The sequence below is a fragment of the Monodon monoceros genome, unplaced genomic scaffold, assembly GCF_005190385.1.
Source record: "Monodon monoceros isolate NGI ecotype Baffin Bay Population unplaced genomic scaffold, NGI_Narwhal_1 Contig318_ctg1, whole genome shotgun sequence".
Taxonomy (NCBI): domain Eukaryota; kingdom Metazoa; phylum Chordata; class Mammalia; order Artiodactyla; family Monodontidae; genus Monodon; species Monodon monoceros.
Genome location: NW_021699111.1, coordinates 1 through 20,217, shown reverse-complemented (window position 1 = coordinate 20,217; position 20,217 = coordinate 1). Strand labels below are relative to the sequence as shown.

The window sequence follows — 20,217 nt, the reverse complement described above, 5'->3', positions numbered from 1 at the left end:
GCCTACCGGGGCAAGAAGAGGAGCGAGGCGCCGCCCCATATCTTCTCCATCTCCGACAACGCCTACCAGTACATGCTGACAGGTGGGCCGGCTGCTCCGACCTGTGGCTCCTCAGCCCCACACCCGTGGACCTGGGCCCTCAGCCCTGACCCCATTGCCTCTGCTCTTTTCCCTTCCAGATCGGGAGAACCAGTCAATCCTCATCACGTGAGCAGACACCATCCACCCACAGAGGGCCGTGGGCTGGGGGATCCAGGCTGATTCCTGGGGGTGATGGGGTGGGGAGGAAAGGTTTAAGGCGGAGACTGCAAGGAACTGGGCTCTCCGAGGAGTGCCAGAGTGACCTGCAGTGCTGGGCAGACTCTGCAGGGAGCTGGGCCCCGGGGGAGGAGATTAGATGGCTGGGACTCTGAGAGAGGAGGGTGCAGTGCTGAACTTCGAATGGAGGACGGTGGGAATCTGGGCTCTGATGGGTCCCTGTTGCCCCCAGCGGAGAATCTGGGGCAGGGAAGACTGTGAACACGAAACGTGTCATACAGTACTTTGCCAGCATCGCAGCCATAGGTGACCGTGGCAAGAAGGACAACGTCAATGCAACCAAGGTGCCGGGTGGGCCACGGGCTCGGCAGAGGGGGACTGGGGGGTGGGCTGACCAGGTGACCCCTAGCCCTGCCCTGGGAAACAGTGTGGACTGCACCCCTGAGCCCAGTGCTCAAGACCTACCTGGCAGGAGACACACACTCTGAGGTCTGAATATGACCTGTTGGAGCTGCAAACCCCCAGCAGTCCATCCGGCCACACCCCTGCCCTCCCCACCACCACCTGGAGATGGACTGGAGATGCAGCCCCACGCTCTGCTCCCTCTGCAGGGCACCCTGGAGGACCAGATCATCCAGGCCAACCCCGCCCTGGAGGCCTTCGGCAACGCCAAGACAGTCCGGAACGACAACTCCTCCCGCTTCGTGAGTGCACCTGACCACTGCCAACTGGCCTCATGCGGCCTCAACAAAAAAAGGGGGGTTCAGTTTTGCCAACAGTCACCCCACCTGGTTGATTGTCCTGCATTTGGTTTTGGGATATCAAATAACACACACACACACACATACACACACACACACACACACACACACTCCAAACCCTCCCCACTCAGCCTGGCCCCCGAGTGCTGGGAACTCAAGAAAAGAGACCCAGAGCTACCACAGCTGTTCCAGAGCCGAGTAACAGGGCTGATTTGGGTCACATTCTAGATTTTCCTTATGACTGTTTTGCAAAGCTCTTCCACACTGGAAGTGGGAAGAGAGCATGGGCGTTGGAGCCAATTCCCCAGCATTCCATCTGTCCAGCAAGTCCCCACACCTCTCTGAGCCCCAGTTCCTTCATCAGTGAGACAGAGGTAGTAGTATCTACCTTGCTGGTTATTGGGAGGATTACAAGAGATCATATCAGAGGTACAAACAGGACACATTCTATCAGTGCTCATTCCTGTGTCATTTCTTTCTTTTTTAAAAAAATATTTATTTATTTATTTGGCTGAGCTGGGTCTTTAGTTGTGGCATGTGGGATCTTCATTGTGCATGCGGGATCTTCATTGTGGCATGCGGGATCTCTAGTTGTGGTGTGCAGGATCTATTAATAGTTCCCTGACCAGGGATTGAACGTGGGCTCCCTGCATTGGGAGAGCAGAGTCTTAACAGCTGGACCACCAGGGAAGTCCCCTCCTGTGTCGTTTCTGCTCAGAGATCCCTGGGTGGCATGTGGGGATGGGCATCCTCTTCCCTGTTTTACTGATACTAAACTGGGATTCCAAAGAAGTCATTTACATTTCCAGAACCGTCCAGGGCATTCTGGGTTGCGATGAGGTCCAGGATCTCCATGCGTCTCTTCTGGCCAGTTCTCTCACTCTTTGTCCCATCTGCCCCCAGGGGAAATTCATCAGGATCCACTTTGGAGCCACTGGAAAGCTGGCTTCTGCAGACATAGAAACTTGTGAGTACGTGGGGAGCCCTGCCCACACCTCTGGGTCCTCCACCTCTGCCTTCATTCCCGCCGGATGCCCCACCTCAACATTTCCCCTCCATCTTCTGTCTCTGTCTACATTTGCCTCTTGGCTTTAGAATTCTTCTTCCTTTAAACCGTATCTTTCCCCGGGCTCTCTCCACTTGCCGTGAGAGCCCTTCTCCCCTGACCTCCACCCTGTTGCTGGCTTGGCTTTTTCCCTCCTTACCTGCCTCCCCGCCTCTCCTCACTTCAGATCTCCTGGAGAAGTCCCGGGTGATCTTCCAGCTGAAGGCTGAGAGGAACTACCACATCTTCTACCAGATCCTGTCCAACAAGAAGCCAGAGCTGCTGGGTGAGCCCAGCCCGATGGCCCTGCTGCCCCCAGCGCCCTCCACAAGCCCGCCTGTGCAGGGCAGATCCCTCCTCCTCACCCATCCCGCCAGCCTGCTCACCCCCACTCCTTCCATCTGCCCCTTGCCTTTCTCTTCTTCCCTCACCTTGGACTCCCCTGTGTCAATTCTTGCCTCCCTTTCCACCCTTCCTTGCTGCTTTGCTCCTTCTCCTCTGCATTTGCCTCCCCTTCTCCCACCTGTCATTCGCCCACCATCCTCCCATCCTGGGTCCTCGCCGCCCACTTTTCCTTTCCTTCTGGGTCCTCCCCTTGGTCCTTGCTGACGGTCCTCCTCTCTACCTGCTCCCGCTCTTCCCTTCATCCCACCCCTGCCCCCCACCGTGCCCCCTCCCACCCCCTTGCCCCCTGCCCTGTCCCCCGCCTGGACAGACATGCTGCTGGTCACCAACAACCCCTACGACTACGCCTTCGTGTCTCAGGGGGAGGTGTCCGTGGCCTCCATCGACGACTCCGAGGAGCTGGCGGCCACGGATGTGAGCTAGGAGGCAGTGGGCGGGTCCCGGGGCTCCTGGGCCGCCCGCCCCGCCACCCACTCTGCCTCTCTTGCCCTGCCCCAGAGTGCCTTCGACGTGCTGGGCTTCACTCCTGAGGAGAAGGCCGGCGTCTACAAGCTGACGGGCGCCATCATGCACTACGGAAACATGAAGTTCAAGCAGAAGCAGCGGGAGGAGCAGGCCGAGCCCGACGGCACTGAAGGTTCGAGGACAGGAGAGCAGGCGCTGAGAAGGCCTGAGGGGATGGGCATCTGCCCGTCATGCAGAGACAGTCCTCTGGGAGCACGGTCTCCCACTCTGTGTCCAAAAGGGGTGCCTTTCAACGATTTTATTTTTGGCTGCGTTGGGTCTTCGTTGCTGTGCGTGAGCTTTCTCTAGTTGGGGCGAGCGGGGGCTACTCTTCGTTGCAGTGCGCGGGCTTCTCATTGGGGCGGCTTCTCTTGTTGCGGAGCACGGGCTCTAAGAGCACGGGCCTCAGTAGTTGCGGCACGTTGGCTCGGTACTTGTGGCTCGCAGGCTTAGTTGCTCCGCGACATGTGGGATCTTCGCAGACCAGGAATTGAACCCGTGTCCTCTGCATTGACAGGCGGATTCTTAACCACTGTGCCACCAGGGATGTGCCCCTTTCAATGATTTTTAAGGAGTTACGTTCACAGTAGCGATGTTAGGACCTCGATAGAGAAAGTGGAAAGAAACCAGGAATAGGAGAAGCAGGTGGTTGAAAGGCTGTGCTTTCTCCCAGGGCGGGCTCAGCCCCACCCCAAGTCCACCTGGCCCAGGCTCCAGGCTTTCTTCTCCATTAGAACCTAGCCAGATGCCACCCTGCATCCCAGACAGGCTGGCTCCCAGAGGACCTGAGGCTTGTGGGTGGGTGAAGGCCGGGACATGGGAGAAGTGGGCAGACAGGGAGGCACCTCTCAATCCCGCTAGCTTCTCAACCCAGCTGCACAGAGCAGAAGTGAATTGGGGAGACTTCCTTCTGCACCCAAGACACCCCCAAGCCCAGGAAAGCAGAGAACTGATCTCTGCACATCCCCATCACTAATGCAGTGTGTATGTGAGGGATGCCCAGGCCTTGGGTGAGCCCCTCGCAGTCTCCGTGCCATGTTCTGTTTGGGAGGCAGGAAGCCAAGGGTCAGGACACAGCTCAGGGCATTGGCGCATCACCCACATCGCTGGGCCTCAGTTTCCCCCTCAGTGGAATGGAGCGAAAGCCCTTCCCAGCTCCCTCTAAGGCTATCTCGAGAATCCCTTGAGAAGGAGATGTGAAGGGGTGTGAACAGGGCTGGACAAACGCCCAAGAACGTTCCTCTTGGCCCACCTTCAAGGACCCCTTCTCTATGTCTGTCCAGATCAAATGCCAAGCCTCAGTTTCACAATAGCATGTTGCCAGTTATCACAAAACTCTTGAAATTAAACCAAATAAATTCCTTCTAACTAGATATCATATGTTGGATGGCACATTTGGAGAGCTGGGGATTGGGGGAGGGTGACCAACATGCTGTTAGGAACCTTGATTTCCCAGCCAGCCATGTTGGCCAACACATAGATTCAGGGTAGAGCAGGCCCAGTCCTGGGCTAGATCCTGGGATTGGGGACAAAGGAGGAAAGAAGAAGAGGACAGCATCAGCCACAGTCCCTGCCCTGGAGAGATGAAGGGATGCAGTGTGGTAGGAGGTCCTGGGGTGAGGGAAGGGCCTGGGCTCCAGCCTGACTCAGGCACACACTGGCTGTGTCACCATTGCAAGCCTTGTGCCCTTCAGGCCTCTATTTGTAACTCTTTTTTTTTTTTTAATTTATTATTTACTTTTGGCTGCGTTGGGTCTTCGTTGCTGTGCGTGGGCTTTCTCTAGTTGGGGCGAGCGGGGGCTACCCTTCGTTGTGGTGCGCAAGCTTCTCATTGCGGTGGCTTCTCTTGTTGCGAAGAACGGGCTCTAGGCGTGCAGGCTTCAGTAGTTGTGGCACACGGGCTCAGTAGTTGTGGCTCGCGGGCTCTAGGGCGCAGGCTCAGTCGTTGTGGCGCACGGGCGTAGTTGCTCCGCGGCATGTGGGATCTTTCTGGACCAGGGCTCGAACCCGTGTCCCCTGCATTGGCAGGCGGATTCTTAACCACTGCACCACCAGGGAAGTCCCTATTTGCAACTCTTTAACGAGAGAGGCAGGACCTGATGGTCCTGGGAAAGAGGGTCTGCTGAAAGTGCTTGCTTATCCCTTTCCTTCTCCACCAGATGCTGACAAGTCCGCCTACCTCATGGGGCTGAACTCAGCCGACCTGCTCAAGGGGCTGTGCCACCCTCGAGTGAAGGTGGGCAATGAGTACGTCACCAAGGGGCAGAATGTCCAGCAGGTGTACTACTCCATTGGGGCGCTGGCCAAGGCCGTGTACGAGAAGATGTTCAACTGGATGGTGACGCGGATCAACGCCACCCTGGAGACCAGGCAGCCGCGCCAGTACTTCATAGGCGTCCTGGACATTGCCGGCTTCGAGATCTTCGACGTGAGTGGGGAGCCCCGGGGCCGGGAGAACAGTAACTCACTGGTTCGCACAGGCAGCCACCGCTGGCCGAGCCGGCTGCAGGCCAGTCGCGGGGACGGCGATGGGCTCCGCAGTGGTGGAGGCGGTCATGTGTCTTCAGGGCGCCCTCCCTCCCCGCCCTGACAGGGGAGGGGAGGGGCCCGCTGCACCCCTTGCCGGGCTGGACGCGGCCCTGGGCGCACCGCATGGGCCACGGACAGCTGCCCGCCTGACCCGCTCCCCTCCCCCACCCCCTGCTCTGTAGTTCAACAGCTTTGAGCAGCTCTGCATCAACTTCACCAACGAGAAGCTGCAGCAGTTCTTCAACCACCACATGTTCGTGCTGGAGCAGGAGGAATACAAGAAGGAGGGCATCGAGTGGGAGTTCATCGACTTCGGCATGGACCTGCAGGCCTGCATCGACCTCATCGAGAAGGTGCCGCTTCGGCCCCTCCGCCTGAACTCTCCACTCACACCCCACATGCATGAACGGCCCAGAAAAGTGGCAGACCCCTCTCCCTTCAGGGAGATCCAGACAGCAGAAGAAGCCCGAGCCCCAGTTCCCAGAACCTTGCAGGAGAGGGTGGTGCCTGGGAGAGCTGAGTTTCCAGAGGCTTGAGAGTGGACGCACGGAGGACGGGCACCTCAAGGATGGCCTCCCACACCAGTGTGCTTGCGGCCCTGGTTTACCCATCAAGGAGCAGGAAGTTTGAGGGTGGCACAGGGGACCATAAGAGAACACCTATTTTCAACCCCATCATCTCAGGGATCTGGGCGATGGAATGGTGTGTAAAGCACCTGTAGCATCCACATTCCCAGACTTTCACAAAGGTCCCTCCGAAATCAAACAAAGTCCCACCTTGGGAAGGCTTGAACAGGTGTCAGTCAATAGATAACTGTACTCAGAGCTGACACTGATACCTAATACCCAAAGGAGCATCTCCATTTGCAAATACTGACCCTAGAGCAGGGTCCATCTCCATCTGCTTAAAGCAGGCTCAGTGATACTCTCCCCTCCACCCTCAGCCCATGGGCATCATGTCCATCCTGGAGGAGGAGTGCATGTTCCCCAAGGCCACTGACATGACCTTCAAGGCTAAGCTGTTTGACAACCACCTGGGCAAGTCCAGCAACTTCCAGAAGCCACGCAACATCAAGGGGAAGCCGGAAGCCCACTTCTCCCTGATCCACTACGCCGGCACGGTGGACTACAACATCATAGGCTGGCTACAGAAAAACAAAGACCCCCTCAACGAGACGGTGGTGGAGTTGTACAAGAAATCCTCGCTCAAGATGCTCAGCACCCTGTTTGCCAACTATGCTGGGTTTGACACACGTGAGTGGAGACTGGGACCCAGGGGACTGGGAGAAGGACTTCTGCCGTGGTTCTGAGGCAGGTCACGTGCTACACCCCACCACTTCCATGTCAGGCTGGGCCCCAAGCTTTACAGGTTCAGTGAGATAGGATTGGGTGGAGAAGCTGAGGCACCCACAATGAAGACCCTGGCCTGCAGGCTAAATGTGAAGAGAGGTTGTGATTCCTCACCCCCTGTCCAGACTCCCCACGTGCACACTCATCCCGTTTTCTCGACTCTCCTTCCCACAGCTATCGAAAAGGGCAAAGGCAAGGCCAAGAAAGGCTCATCTTTTCAGACCGTGTCAGCTCTGCACAGGGTGAGCGTGTGGCCCAGCGCCACCCCAGCCCCGCTTGCCCCTTGCCTGGCTCATCCCCAGCTCCTGCCCCTCAGTCTCTTCAGGCCCTTCCTGATCCTGTCCACCCTGTCTTCTCTCCTGATCCTGTCCACCCTGTCTTCTCTCCCCTTCATCTGCTGGCCTCGTCTCCCACTCCTTTCTCATCTCACCTCGCTTCACTGTCGCTCCTGCCTCCCATCCTCTCCCTCTCCACGTCTCCCCTAGCCCTCCTTTATCCTCTAGCTCCTCGAGTTCTCTCTGTCTGTCTTTCCCTTCCTTCCTCTCCACTCACTTCTCTTTCTTTCCCTGTCTTTACTCTTCCCTCTTGGGTTTTGGGCCACAGGAGAATCTGAACAAGCTGATGACCAACTTGCGCTCCACACACCCCCACTTCGTGCGGTGCATCATCCCCAATGAGACAAAGTCTCCAGGTAAAGCCCAAGAAGTCGGGCCCAGCCCAAGGCTGAGACGCGTTGCCCCGGGGTCAGGGCCTTCTAGGTCACCTCCTGAGCTCCCACCATGGAGCTTTCCAAATCATGCTCTTCTCATCCCGTTGCCCATGGAGTCTCACACACTACCTCCCACCTCGGCCACAGTGCTGCCTTACATTTGGAATGTGTAGCTCAGAGTAATGTGCAAGGCACTCTGATGGACATTACCTCATTAGTGCCTTACAACCGCTGGTGACACGTGTAAGGATTGTTTATCCCTTTCTGAATCAATCATAAGGAGATGGAGGAGTTCAGGTGCCTGGGTTCAAGGCCTGGCTCTCTTCTGATCAGTTCAGTGACCTCGGTCAAGTCCCTTAACCTGTCCGGGCTTATTTTATTCTCTAAAAAATGGGCTATATTTGCCCTGGCTATCACCTATGATAATAGGCATAAACCATATAAAATAAGGACTGTGAAAGCCTTTCGGTTACTCTCAAAACATGGCTAGGAAAAAATACTGACTTGCTAAGGTCATAGGCCAGTACGTGGCAGAGCCAGGATCAGAACCCAGAACCCTTGGCTGTTAGTCCCGTGCTCTCTCAACACACTCCTCCCTCTCCCTCCTGCCACAGGGGTGATGGACAACCCCCTGGTCATGCACCAGCTGCGCTGCAATGGTGTGCTGGAGGGCATCCGCATCTGCAGGAAGGGCTTCCCCAACCGCATCCTCTACGGGGACTTCCGGCAGAGGTGGGCGCCACGGCCCCCCAGGGCTCAGGGAACAGGGGGAGCGTGGGCAGCCTCGGGTGGGAGGGGAGTCTTCAGGTGGCCTCAGATTCTCTGGGCAGAGCAGAGCAGTGCAGAACGTGGGTAACTACGGGCACCTCCCTCCCAGGTACCGCATCCTGAACCCGGCAGCCATCCCCGAGGGCCAGTTCATTGACAGCAGGAAAGGGTCAGAGAAGCTGCTGGGCTCCCTGGACATTGACCACAACCAGTACAAGTTCGGCCACACCAAGGTGAGGAAAGGGAAGAAACAAACTGATTACAGGAAGACCTGTCTTGTCCTTTGACTCCTCACCTCATGGCTCCTTTCCTTTTACCAACCACCTCAGGAACATTACTGAACCACGTGCTAGCCCTCCCCATGGACCAGACAGCACTGCTCCCCCATGCCAGCTCCAGCTGCCATTGACCTCCTTCCTCCAGTTCTTTCCTGCACTGTTAGCCTCTCTAAGATAAGCACCCCCTCTTTTCCATCCTGCCTGTCCTAGTCATGTCCACACACACCTTCTCCACAGGTGTTCTTCAAGGCGGGGCTGCTGGGGCTGCTGGAGGAGATGCGGGACGAGAGGCTGAGCCGTATCATCACCCGCATCCAGGCTCAGTCCCGGGGTGTGCTCTCCAGAATGGAGTTCAAGAAGCTGTTGGAACGTAGGTGAGAGATCTCAAAAGGAGGTTCTCAGGTCTCTAAGGCCCAGGTTGGTTCGGGGCAGTATAAGGAGAAAGAGCACACCAGGTCTTCAAATGACAAAGGGGGCACGACACACATACAGACACAGGGTGGGCCTTGCTGTCGGAGTGTGGGATGGATGGAGGACAGGGCCATGACCCAGGAGCCAAGGCCTCAGGACGGGGAGGAGGGAGGAAGCTCTCTCACCAACCTTCTTGCTGTGCCCCCGCAGAGACTCCCTGCTGGTAATCCAGTGGAACATTCGGGCCTTCATGGGGGTCAAGAACTGGCCCTGGATGAAGCTCTACTTCAAGATCAAACCGCTGCTGAAGAGCGCAGAGACAGAGAAGGAAATAGCCCTCATGAAGGAGGAGTTTGGGCGCCTCAAAGAGGCTCTGGAGAAGTCGGAGGCTCGACGCAAGGAGCTGGAGGAGAAGATGGTGTCCCTGCTGCAGGAGAAGAATGACCTGCAGCTCCAAGTGCAGACGGTGAGGCTCCCGGGCCTCTGCTGGCTCTTCTGCCCTACACCTGCCCACATCCCCCACACACCCTGCACTTCCCCACCCAGGGGCTCACCATCTTGTGCCCTCATAGGCAGAGGATTCTGGAATCAATACTTCCAAAGACCTCCAAAGAGGTCTCTCGAGGGAAAGAAAGGGAAAGGGAGAAAGAACTAACTTAAAAACATGGGCTTTCCACCAGGGTTCAACCTGGATCCACAGCTCAATAATTTTGCAACCTTGGGCAAACAATGCATTATCTTTGAGTCTCAATGTCCTCATCTCTAGATGGGAAATAAAGCCACCCATCTCACTAGGTTGTAAATATGTAAAGTGCTGGCATCAACAAACACAGTTCCCTCCCGTTGATGGAAGAACCAGAGGAAGAGGGCCAGATAAAGAGACTTCTGGTTCCCTTCCTCTCGGCTCTCATCCCCCAGTGCTCCCGTCACATTGCCCTAAAACTCTTCCTCTCCCCATCCTTCTGAGGTTCTTCTCAGCTGGGGAGATCCTAGAGCTCCCCTCCTATAGTGAGGGTGGAGCCTGTCCCTCCATGCACTTGCCAGGGCGAGGACCCCACCCACCAAACAGCCTCCCCTCTGCACCTTGCCCTCAGGAACAAGACAACCTGGCTGATGCGGAAGAGCGCTGCGACCAGCTGATCAAGAACAAGATCCAGCTGGAGGCCAAGGTGAAGGAGATGACCGAGAGGCTGGAGGACGAGGAGGAGATGAACGCCGAGCTCACGGCCAAGAAGCGCAAGCTGGAAGACGAGTGCTCTGAGCTCAAGAGGGACATTGATGACCTGGAGCTGACGCTGGCCAAGGTGGAGAAGGAGAAGCACGCCACAGAGAACAAGGTGAGGGCAGCTCCCTCTGGCTCCAGCCCAAGTCTCCTCAGGATTCCGAGACCTGAGTGTGGCCCCGGTCCTTGGCATTGGAGGTCTCCACAGATGTCTCCAGGTTGGTGACCTTTGACCTTAAAGGGGATGGGGTTCTTGGTCAACAGGTGAAGAATCTGACAGAGGAGATGGCTGGGCTGGACGAGATCATTGCCAAGCTGACCAAGGAGAAGAAAGCTCTGCAAGAGGCCCACCAACAGGCCCTGGATGACCTTCAGGCTGAGGAGGACAAGGTCAACACCCTGACCAAGGCCAAGGTCAAGCTGGAACAGCATGTGGACGATGTAAGTAGATTGTCACAAGGGCCTAGATATACCATGTCCATCTGTGCTTGTGTGTGTGTGTGTGTGTGTGTTTGGGGGGGTGGGGCTGGACGGTGCTCCCTCTCCTGACATCTTTCTAGAAGGGAGCTGGGGAATAGAAAAGGGGAGGGGTGATCAATTCTGATTTATATATCTTATCTTGCTGATGTGATCCACAGTAGAGATGGGCTTCCTTATTTCACTTGATGTTCAAGCCTATATGTCTCTCCCTTCAACCACAGGATTTAGAGGGTTAACTTGTAAGAACATGAAACATTTTCTTGGGAATTTTGTGAAGCTCCTCAAGGATGATCTTTGGACTTCTAATATTTTAGCCAGGATCTGATCCTTAGTGATCATTGTTCCCACAGGTAGTCCTTTGAGCATATCTCTACTGAATCACTCTTTATCACTCTGTGTTATCATTACTGAAGTATTCGTCCCAGCCATAGACTGGAAGCTGCCTTTAGGTGGGAACTTGGATTTATTCAATTTTGTGTCTGTAGTGCCTAATATGGGGCCTGGTATCCAGTAGGTGCTTACAGGATGCAGAATGAATGAACGTAGCTTTGGGATTTCATCCCACAGTCATTCATTCAATCATTTATCAAATAGTTACTGAGCATCCCTCCATGCTAGGGGCTCTCACAGTCCCCTGGCCACAGCCGGCCCATTCTGGGGAAGCTTTCCCAAGTCCTGACACCTCTCAGGATTCCTCAATCACAGAGGGACTAAGCTCCCAAATCACCAAATAAGGATGCTTGGCCTAACAGGGCACATTGGTCCTTTTCTCCACCAGCTGGAGGGATCCCTGGAGCAGGAGAAGAAGGTGCGTATGGACCTGGAACGAGCCAAGCGGAAGCTTGAGGGAGACCTGAAGCTGACCCAGGAGAGCATCATGGATCTGGAGAACGACAAGCAGCAGCTGGATGAGCGGCTAAAAAAGTAGCGTGTTCCCCGCCCCATCGCCCTTCCTCCTCCCCCGCCCAGCAGACTGTTCCGCCCATGGCAATATTAGCTGAGCCAAGACATCCAACCTCAGAGGCAACAGCCTCATGCAGCCTCCATAAGTAGGTGCAAAACTGTGGGCAAAGCCTCCAGGAAGAGGGCTTTCCTCCCCCAGACACGCACATCAGGGCCCGGCAGGCCTCCCTGGCCAAAGTCTAACCCGGATCCCTCAAGCCCTCTCTTCCTGCTGGACACTCAAAAGGGATGAAAAATAACAGCTCACCCCCTTTATACACAAGTCTCTTTGGAGACCAGTTGCTTAACACAGAGGAAAGCTCCACACAAAAGCCTCTCAGGTAAATCCTTTCAGGTCCTTCACAGAGAGCCCAGAGGACCACAGAGAAACGGCTCAGCCACCACGTGTGAGCAGTGCACGGTCTGGCTACTTCTTTGTTCAGTGATCTTGTGGTTCCAATTCTTATTGCAAGATCTTCAAAAATGTGTAGATCCACTTTTCACACCTGGCGAACAGTGAGTCTGTGGGGCATTTTTGGATGATCAAAGATCTTATGGTGCTTTAGGGTCAGGACTATGAAAGGCTGTGAAACTCATCCTGGTCTACAGTCTCACCAGGAAATCTTCACACCTCCCCAGGCACAGTACTTGCTGAATGAATGAATAAATATATGATCCCAGTGATCCTCAAACCACCTTTTAAGAATGGTACTTGGGGCTTCCCTGGTGGCGCAGTGGTTGAGAGTGTGCCGATGCAGGGGACACGGGTTCATGCCCCGGTCCGGGAAGATCCCACATGCCGCGGAGCGGCTAGGCCCGTGAGCCATGGCCGCTGAGCCTGCGCGTCCGGAGCCTGTGCTCCGCAACGGGAGAGGCCACAACAGTGAGAGACCCACATACCGAAAAGAAAAAAAAAAAAAAAAAAAAAAAGAATGGTACTTGAACCCCACTTACCAAAGAGGAAAGGAAGGCTCAGAAAGGTTACCAAGTTGCCCAAAGTAACAGTGACAGAATTAAAGACCATCAGAGCTAAAAGGGGCCTTTGAGTCGACCTAGTCCAACGCCTTCATTTTACAGACCAAAGAAGGGAGCATCTCGGAGCCCAGGTCCTGTCACTCCACCTACAGTGCTCTTCCTGTTATATTTCCTATTGAACTTCAATCCTTCAGCAGGTGTTACACTTTCAGGGACCTTACAACAGCCCTGGAAGCTGGGGTTTTTTTGATGAAATTTTGCTCCTCGTTTGTTTCATTACCATCTCCAACCACTGGTAGGCCCTCCTGGAGCCCAACCAGCCTCCCTTGCCTCACCCTCCCTCCTTCCCCGCAGGAAGGACTTTGAGCTGAATGCCCTCAATGCGAAGATTGAGGATGAGCAGGCCCTGGGCAGCCAGCTGCAGAAGAAGCTCAAAGAGCTTCAGGTAAGGTCCCTGGGCTGGTCCTCAGCCCCCCAACCCTCCTCCAGGCCGTTCTCTCCCAGCATCACAGGCACTGGCTCTGTGTCTGTGAAGGGAGGTGCTGGGCCATCACAGTTCCCCTGTGGAGCACCTCGAGGAGGGCTGGCTGATCCAAGGATGACATAGGAAGAGATCTTGAAACACTCACAGGTCTGGGGACAGAAATCCCAGCTTCCTATATCAGCTGTGGTTCAGCTGGTGACTGTGGGTAGTCCACTGCCAATCTCTGGGTCTATATGTCCTCCCTTGTTCCCTGTGGCTTTTAAGGTCCCTTCAGCCCTGATGGTCTGTGACTTCAGTTCTTACCTCTAGAGTGAACGCTGTGTTGGCTCTTTAGTTGTCTGGTCAGACGAACCTGGCTCTTTCATTCCAACTTCTATTATTTTTGCCACAAAACTGCTTAAACTATCCCTGGAACACAGGTCTCTTTGTCCTTCTTCAAGAGCAAGCTTCAACCACTTTCCTTCCAATAAAGACAATGTACAATGTTCTGGCCCAAACTCAGCTGTCCAAACCATCTCACCCAAATCCTGTTATTTCTACCTGTCCACTGGTGGAACTAAGCTGCCTGCTGTTCCAGACAGGCCAGGAGCCTTCTAGAGCCCTGGGGAGGGGGCTCTGATGGAGGGGTCAGGCGGTGGGTCTGAGCCCCCTATACCCTGCCCAGGCACGCATCGAGGAGCTGGAGGAAGAGCTGGAGGCCGAGCGCACTGCCCGGGCCAAGGTGGAGAAGCTGCGCTCAGACCTGTCCCGGGAGCTGGAGGAGATCAGTGAGCGGCTGGAGGAGGCTGGCGGGGCCACGTCCGTGCAGATCGAGATGAACAAGAAGCGCGAGGCTGAGTTTCAGAAGATGAGGCGGGACCTGGAGGAGGCCACGCTGCAGCACGAGGCCACGACGGCCGCCCTGCGCAAGAAGCACGCCGACAGCGTGGCCGAGCTGGGCGAGCAGATCGACAACCTGCAGCGCGTGAAGCAGAAGCTGGAGAAGGAGAAGAGCGAGTTCAAGCTGGAGCTGGACGATGTCACCTCCAACATGGAGCAGATCATCAAGGCCAAGGTGGGCCTCTGCTCTCCTCTCCTCACCCTGTCCTCCCTCACAGCCTCGCAGTGCGCCTTCCTTCCACTTCCTCTCTGCCATCGCTCTTATTCTCACTCCCTTCGTCACCCTCTGGTCTCTCTCCCTCTCTCCCTTGCACCTGCCTTGCCCTCCACCTGTGTCTCCATCTCCTCACCATCTCTCCCTTCTTTAATTCATGCATCCTCTCCAGATTGTGCCCCTCCAGCCCCGCCCCATTTCACCCCCCACCCCCCGCCTCTGTGCGCTCCCCAACCTTGGTCCTCCCTTCCTTCCTCCAGTCAACCCAGCCCCTCGCACATTCACCTTTCTCTTGTCCCTTACCGCCTGAAGGCAAACCTGGAGAAGGTGTCCCGGACACTGGAGGACCAGGCCAACGAGTACCGGGCAAAGCTAGAAGAGGCCCAGCGCTCCCTCAATGACTTCTCCACCCAGCGAGCCAAGCTGCAGACGGAGAACGGTGGGTGCCCCTAACCAGCCCTGCGCCTGCCTCACGGAAGAGCATCAGTTGCCCCCTTCCATGGCCCACAAACCCTTGTTCCCACCTGCAGGTGAGCTGTCCCGGCAACTGGAGGAAAAGGAGGCGCTGATCTTGCAGCTGACCCGAGGGAAGCTCTCCTACACCCAGCAGCTGGAGGACCTCAAGAGGCAGCTGGAGGAGGAGGGCAAGGTGAGGCCCGGCTACGGGGCAGCAGACAGGATTGATGGCAGCCCTGGGGCAACCAACCTCAGAAATGGAGCCTGGAAGCTGCAGAGAGGCCTCTAATGAAAAAACCTCCAGGCCAGGTTCTTCTACTCTTCAGCTAAGCCACACCCGAACATCACTGAGTGCCTCCTTTCTTATTTGGAAGGGATGGGCAAACTGGGAAGGTACCTTAAGATGTTGAGATTCCACACCAGCCCTCACCCTGAAGGAGGCCGGGGCTTGGTTGAAGTTCATAGATATGAAAAGGATCGGGAGAATGGGGACAGGGCCTTCCCTCCCACCTTCCCAGATGCTGAACCCACCTCCCGGTGCTGCACCTCCCAGGCGAAGAATGCCCTGGCCCACGCACTGCAGTCAGCCCGGCACGACTGTGATCTGCTGCGGGAGCAATACGAGGAGGAGACGGAGGCCAAGGCCGAACTGCAGCGCGTCCTGTCCAAGGCCAACTCGGAGGTGGCCCAGTGGAGGACCAAGTATGAGACGGACGCCATCCAGAGGACCGAGGAGCTGGAGGAGGCCAAGTGAGTCCTGGGCAGCCCCCAACCCTGCTTCTAAGAGAGGAAGGCTCAAGAGGACATGGGTAGAGACAGGCAGAGTGGGCACGGAAGGCAGATTTGAGGTGGAAGAGAGGAGGTGGGGAGAAATGTGGTGGGCAACACAGGTGCTTGCGAGGGAGCTGGGATCCTGCGCTCTGAGTGAACCCTGGCTGGCCCTGACTCACTTCCTGTGACGGGCGAGCTTTTGGCCCGGGTTATACCTGATGCTCACGTATAAGACGAGCAAAAAGCTTGTTGGTCAGAGGAGCTACCGCCGATCAGCCTGGGTGGGGAGAAGTGAGGGCTGCCACCCTGATGCCGTTCCCCGTAGGGAAGAGCCTCTGTTCTAGGCACCCGAAGCCCTGGCTCCCTGGAGGCTGGGGTTCCAGGGTCTGAAGGGCTACTCAGTGTCCCAAGGAGCTGTGTGGGAGGGCCGGGACCTCCTCATCTGGCAGTTCAGGGAGGGGTCGTCCCAAGGCCCCGCTGTTCCCAGATAGAGTGACACACATACACCCAACCGCCCTGGGCAGGAAGAAGCTGGCCCAGAGGCTGCAGGACGCCGAGGAGGCCGTCGAGGCCGTCAACGCCAAGTGCTCCTCGCTGGAGAAGACCAAGCACCGGCTGCAGAATGAGATCGAAGACCTGATGGTGGACGTGGAGCGCTCCAACGCGGCCGCCGCGGCCCTGGACAAGAAGCAGAGGAACTTCGACAAGGTGGGCCCAGGCTGGGGACTCGCAGCCAGGGGCCAGAGCAGGCGGGCAGGCGGGAGTCAGGAACGTCCTCCCAGGAGGCAGAGGCTGGGAGGAGGCTGAGCCCAGGAGAGGGGCCTGGGCGCCCCTGGACGTGGGGCTGGGGCTGCCCGGTGAGCCGCGTCCCGTCCCCGCAGATCCTGGCCGAGTGGAAGCAGAAGTACGAGGAGTCGCAGTCGGAGCTGGAGTCCTCGCAGAAGGAGGCGCGCTCCCTCAGCACCGAGCTCTTCAAGCTCAAGAACGCCTACGAGGAGTCCCTGGAGCACCTGGAGACCTTCAAACGGGAGAACAAGAACCTGCAGGGTGCGGGGCCCAGGCCGGGGGCGGGGGCGGGGCAGGGAGGGTCCGCACGTGGCGCCACCCAGCGGCTCCTAGAGGCGTGCCCCCCGTTGGAGCCCAGCTGCCCCCAGCTGAGCGGCCCGCCCTTCCCACAGAGGAGATCTCCGACCTGACTGAACAGCTGGGCTCCAGTGGAAAGACCATCCACGAGCTGGAGAAGGTCCGCAAGCAGCTGGAGGCTGAGAAGCTGGAGCTGCAGTCGGCCCTGGAGGAGGCCGAGGTGCGCGCACAGGGGTAGGGGGTGCGCAGGGGGTGGGAGAAGAAGCTGAGCTCTAGGCTATGGTCCCTGTTCTCATCTCCCTTTGTTTTTGTTCACTGCTTCATTCTCAGAGCCTAGAACAGTGCCTGGCACATAGTAGGCACTCAACAAATATTGTGGAATGAATGAATGAACCCGGTCACTCAGTTCCCTTCACACAAACATTTTACCTATTACATCTCAGACAAGATTTCCTGTTTCACTCCCCCACCCCGCCTTCCATCTCTGCCTCCCTCTTCGGGTTTTTACATTCTGTGCCTGATTGCCTCGGTTTCCTTGGCAACACCACTCTCTTCATTTTCCTCTTTGTCTTCATAGCTTGCTCTCCTCTGTGAGAGCCTGAATCACCTTCTCTTAGGACTTTTTTTTTCTTTCAAATTCTCTTTTCTTCTTCCTCCTTCTGCTTCTTTGACTGAACCACTTACACCACTCTTGAACTCACTTTGTATCCACGATTCATGGACAGACCCCTGCCCCCACCCTGTGCCCTGACTTCCTCGGACCCTCTCTCCCCACCCCCCTCCAGGCCTCTCTGGAGCACGAGGAGGGCAAGATCCTGCGGGCCCAGCTGGAGTTCAACCAGATCAAGGCAGAGATGGAGCGGAAGCTGGCAGAGAAGGACGAGGAGATGGAGCAGGCGAAGCGCAACCACCTGCGGGTGGTGGACTCCCTGCAGACCTCCCTGGACGCGGAGACGCGCAGCCGCAACGAGGCCCTGCGGGTGAAGAAGAAGATGGAGGGCGACCTCAACGAGATGGAGATCCAGCTCAGCCACGCCAACCGCGTGGCCGCCGAGGCCCAGAAGCAAGTCAAGAGCCTCCAGAGCTTGCTGAAGGTACCTGGTGACTCTTGGAAGCAGGAAGTCACCTCACCCAGAGAGGGGCAGTGGCCGAGTTGGGGGGTGGTGTCCCATCACAGCACCAGATCCCTCCTGCCCCGGGGCCGTCGCAGGCACCTCCCACAGGTCCCACCTGAGCCACCGCCAGGGGCTCTCCACAGCATCCAGTTCAGCTGACGGCCTTCTGATGGGCCAGAGCCCAGCTGCCTGCCTCACGCCCACTCTCCTGATGCGCAGGACACCCAGATCCAGCTGGATGACGCGGTCCGTGCCAACGATGACCTGAAGGAGAACATCGCCATCGTGGAGCGGCGCAACAACCTGCTGCAGGCCGAGCTGGAGGAGCTGCGGGCCGTGGTGGAGCAGACGGAGCGGTCCCGGAAGCTGGCCGAGCAGGAGCTGATCGAGACCAGCGAGCGGGTGCAGCTGCTGCACTCCCAGGTGAGAGGCCAGGAGAAACCTGCCGAGCAGCAGAGCCAGGACACCTAGCAATGCTCTGAATCAGATGGCCTGAGAAAGCATATGTCCAAGCATATGGATCATAAATGATTTCATCTCTTGGACCAGCTCGCCTCTGTTAGTCATGGCTGCGGAACCACAACCTTGAGAAAGGGGTCTACCCTTAAAAGCTAAGAGTGTCATGGTGGGGCTTCCCTGGTGGCGCAGTGGTTGAGAGTCCACCTGCCGATGCAGGGGACACGAGTTCGTGCCCCGGTCCGGGAAGATCCCACATGCCGCGGAGCGGCTGTGCCCGTGAGCCATGGCCGCTGAGCCTGCACGTCCGGAGCCCGTGCTCCGTAACGGGAGAGGCCACAACAGTGAGAGGCCCGCGTACCGCAAAAAAAAAAAAAAGTGTAGAATCAGGCAGCAAAGCAGACATTCAACAGTTTTCTTTGCCTTTATCTAGAACACCAGCCTCATCAACCAGAAGAAGAAGATGGAGGCAGACCTGTCCCAGCTTCAGGGCGAAGTGGAGGAGGCAGTGCAGGAGTGCAGGAATGCCGAGGAGAAGGCCAAGAAGGCCATCACGGACGTGAGTGACCGCTCCCCTTCTTGCCCTCCCCGAAAGACTCGAACCAGGCCTGTGGGTCCAGGCCAGGCCACTGTGCTGTAACAGCGGTGATTCTGCCACTCTGTGGGTTTGAGGGCCTCAGGGAGCAAACGGCAGGATGGGAAAGAGGTGATCCTTAATGGAAAGAAGAGGCCCCGGGGTCCTGTTGTTTTACGCTCTCTGCCGTGCACAGGCCGCCATGATGGCGGAGGAGCTGAAGAAGGAGCAGGACACCAGCGCGCACCTGGAACGCATGAAGAAGAACATGGAGCAGACCATCAAGGACCTGCAGCACCGGCTGGACGAGGCCGAGCAGATCGCCCTCAAGGGCGGCAAGAAGCAGCTGCAGAAGCTGGAGGCCCGGGTGCGGGAGCTGGAGAATGAGCTGGAAGCCGAGCAGAAGCGCAATGCAGAGTCGATCAAGGGCATGAGGAAGAGTGAGCGTCGCATCAAGGAGCTCACCTACCAGGTGCGGGCACGGCGGCTGCTCTGGGGCCAGGCCCTCTGCATTATGGCATGAAGCCAGGGTGACAGCCACCCCAGAGGGATGGAGTGTTCTCTCTTAGCCTCTTACAGGTCAAGGAGTGAGTGTACAGCCCCTGGCTGCCCTGTTTCTACTCTGCCTGACCCTGTTCTACACTGAGTGTCCCCTGGCTCAGAGGGCAGTCTCTGAGTCCCCTGGCCTTCAAGTTCCACCTCAGCATTCCCCCTCAGCCTTTCCCCTGCAGACACCAGAGCTTGAGCTAGAGCTCACCCAGCACAGATTACCAGAAAGCAAATATGTAGCCAAACCTTAGCCTGGCGTCATCACCACCAAAAAACACCAAACCATTAAAATGAATCTCAGAACTTTTCGGTTACTCAGGGAAGTGTAGACTTTAGCTCTTACGGTGTTTTCTAGAATCAGACTGTGAATTAGATTTTCTTTCCATTCCAATCCAGAGATTCGCCATCCCTCTATGCATACTTGTCCTTAACCTAGATCAAGTCAATGTCATTTCCCAGCAGCCCAGGAAACCCCGTCAGGCCTGCAGTCCCAGAGTTCCTGCCAGCACACGCTGGGTTCTAGAAACAGGGGGCTTACTCTCCATGGGCCCCCAGGACACCCCAGGGCCTGTGCACACACACAGTTTTGTGTGCAATTTCAGGGAGCCCATCCGCTCCCTAGACTCTTTCTTGGTACAAACCATTAAAAGTATTCATAACTTTTTTGGTGAGAAATTGTGAGGAGAACTCAAGTGTTTGGTGAGGATCCAGGAGTTGAAATGGGTCAGGATATTGCATGCAGGGTAAAGCTGATGAGTGGGGAAGGGGCTGCAGTGCTTCCCATGACTATGCCATACTCACTTCTGCCTGACCCCCAGACGGAGGAGGACAGGAAGAACCTGCTGCGGCTGCAGGACCTGGTGGACAAGCTGCAGCTGAAGGTCAAGGCCTACAAGCGCCAGGCCGAGGAGGCGGTGGGTGACCCTGATGGGGCCCAGGCCTGGAGGAGGGGACAAGGAGCCGGCCCCCAGGATGGGAGTCTAATAATCCCTGGCTCCTC

The 20,217-nt window shown here is 56.7% G+C and overlaps 1 protein-coding gene across 1 annotated transcript; it reads left to right on the top strand.

Moving 5' to 3' along the window:
• Positions 1-57: 57 nt before the first annotated feature.
• LOC114902011 (myosin-7) lies at positions 58-20,131 on the top strand (the record flags this gene model as incomplete). The annotated part of the gene is made up of 33 exons (XM_029234388.1): positions 58-82; positions 180-207; positions 491-602; positions 870-962; positions 1,923-1,986; positions 2,252-2,350; positions 2,780-2,883; positions 2,968-3,106; positions 5,133-5,401; positions 5,685-5,855; positions 6,446-6,755; positions 7,026-7,093; positions 7,455-7,542; positions 8,175-8,292; positions 8,438-8,561; positions 8,844-8,980; positions 9,228-9,483; positions 10,112-10,354; positions 10,504-10,680; positions 11,498-11,643; positions 12,991-13,081; positions 13,785-14,174; positions 14,526-14,652; positions 14,744-14,862; positions 15,223-15,419; positions 15,965-16,148; positions 16,322-16,487; positions 16,619-16,743; positions 17,309-17,617; positions 17,858-18,061; positions 18,528-18,653; positions 18,865-19,140; positions 20,036-20,131. Coding segments are annotated over exons 1-33 (5,166 nt in total), but the record flags the coding sequence as incomplete, so codon positions are not given.
• Between the last annotated feature and the right edge of the window lie 86 nt (positions 20,132-20,217).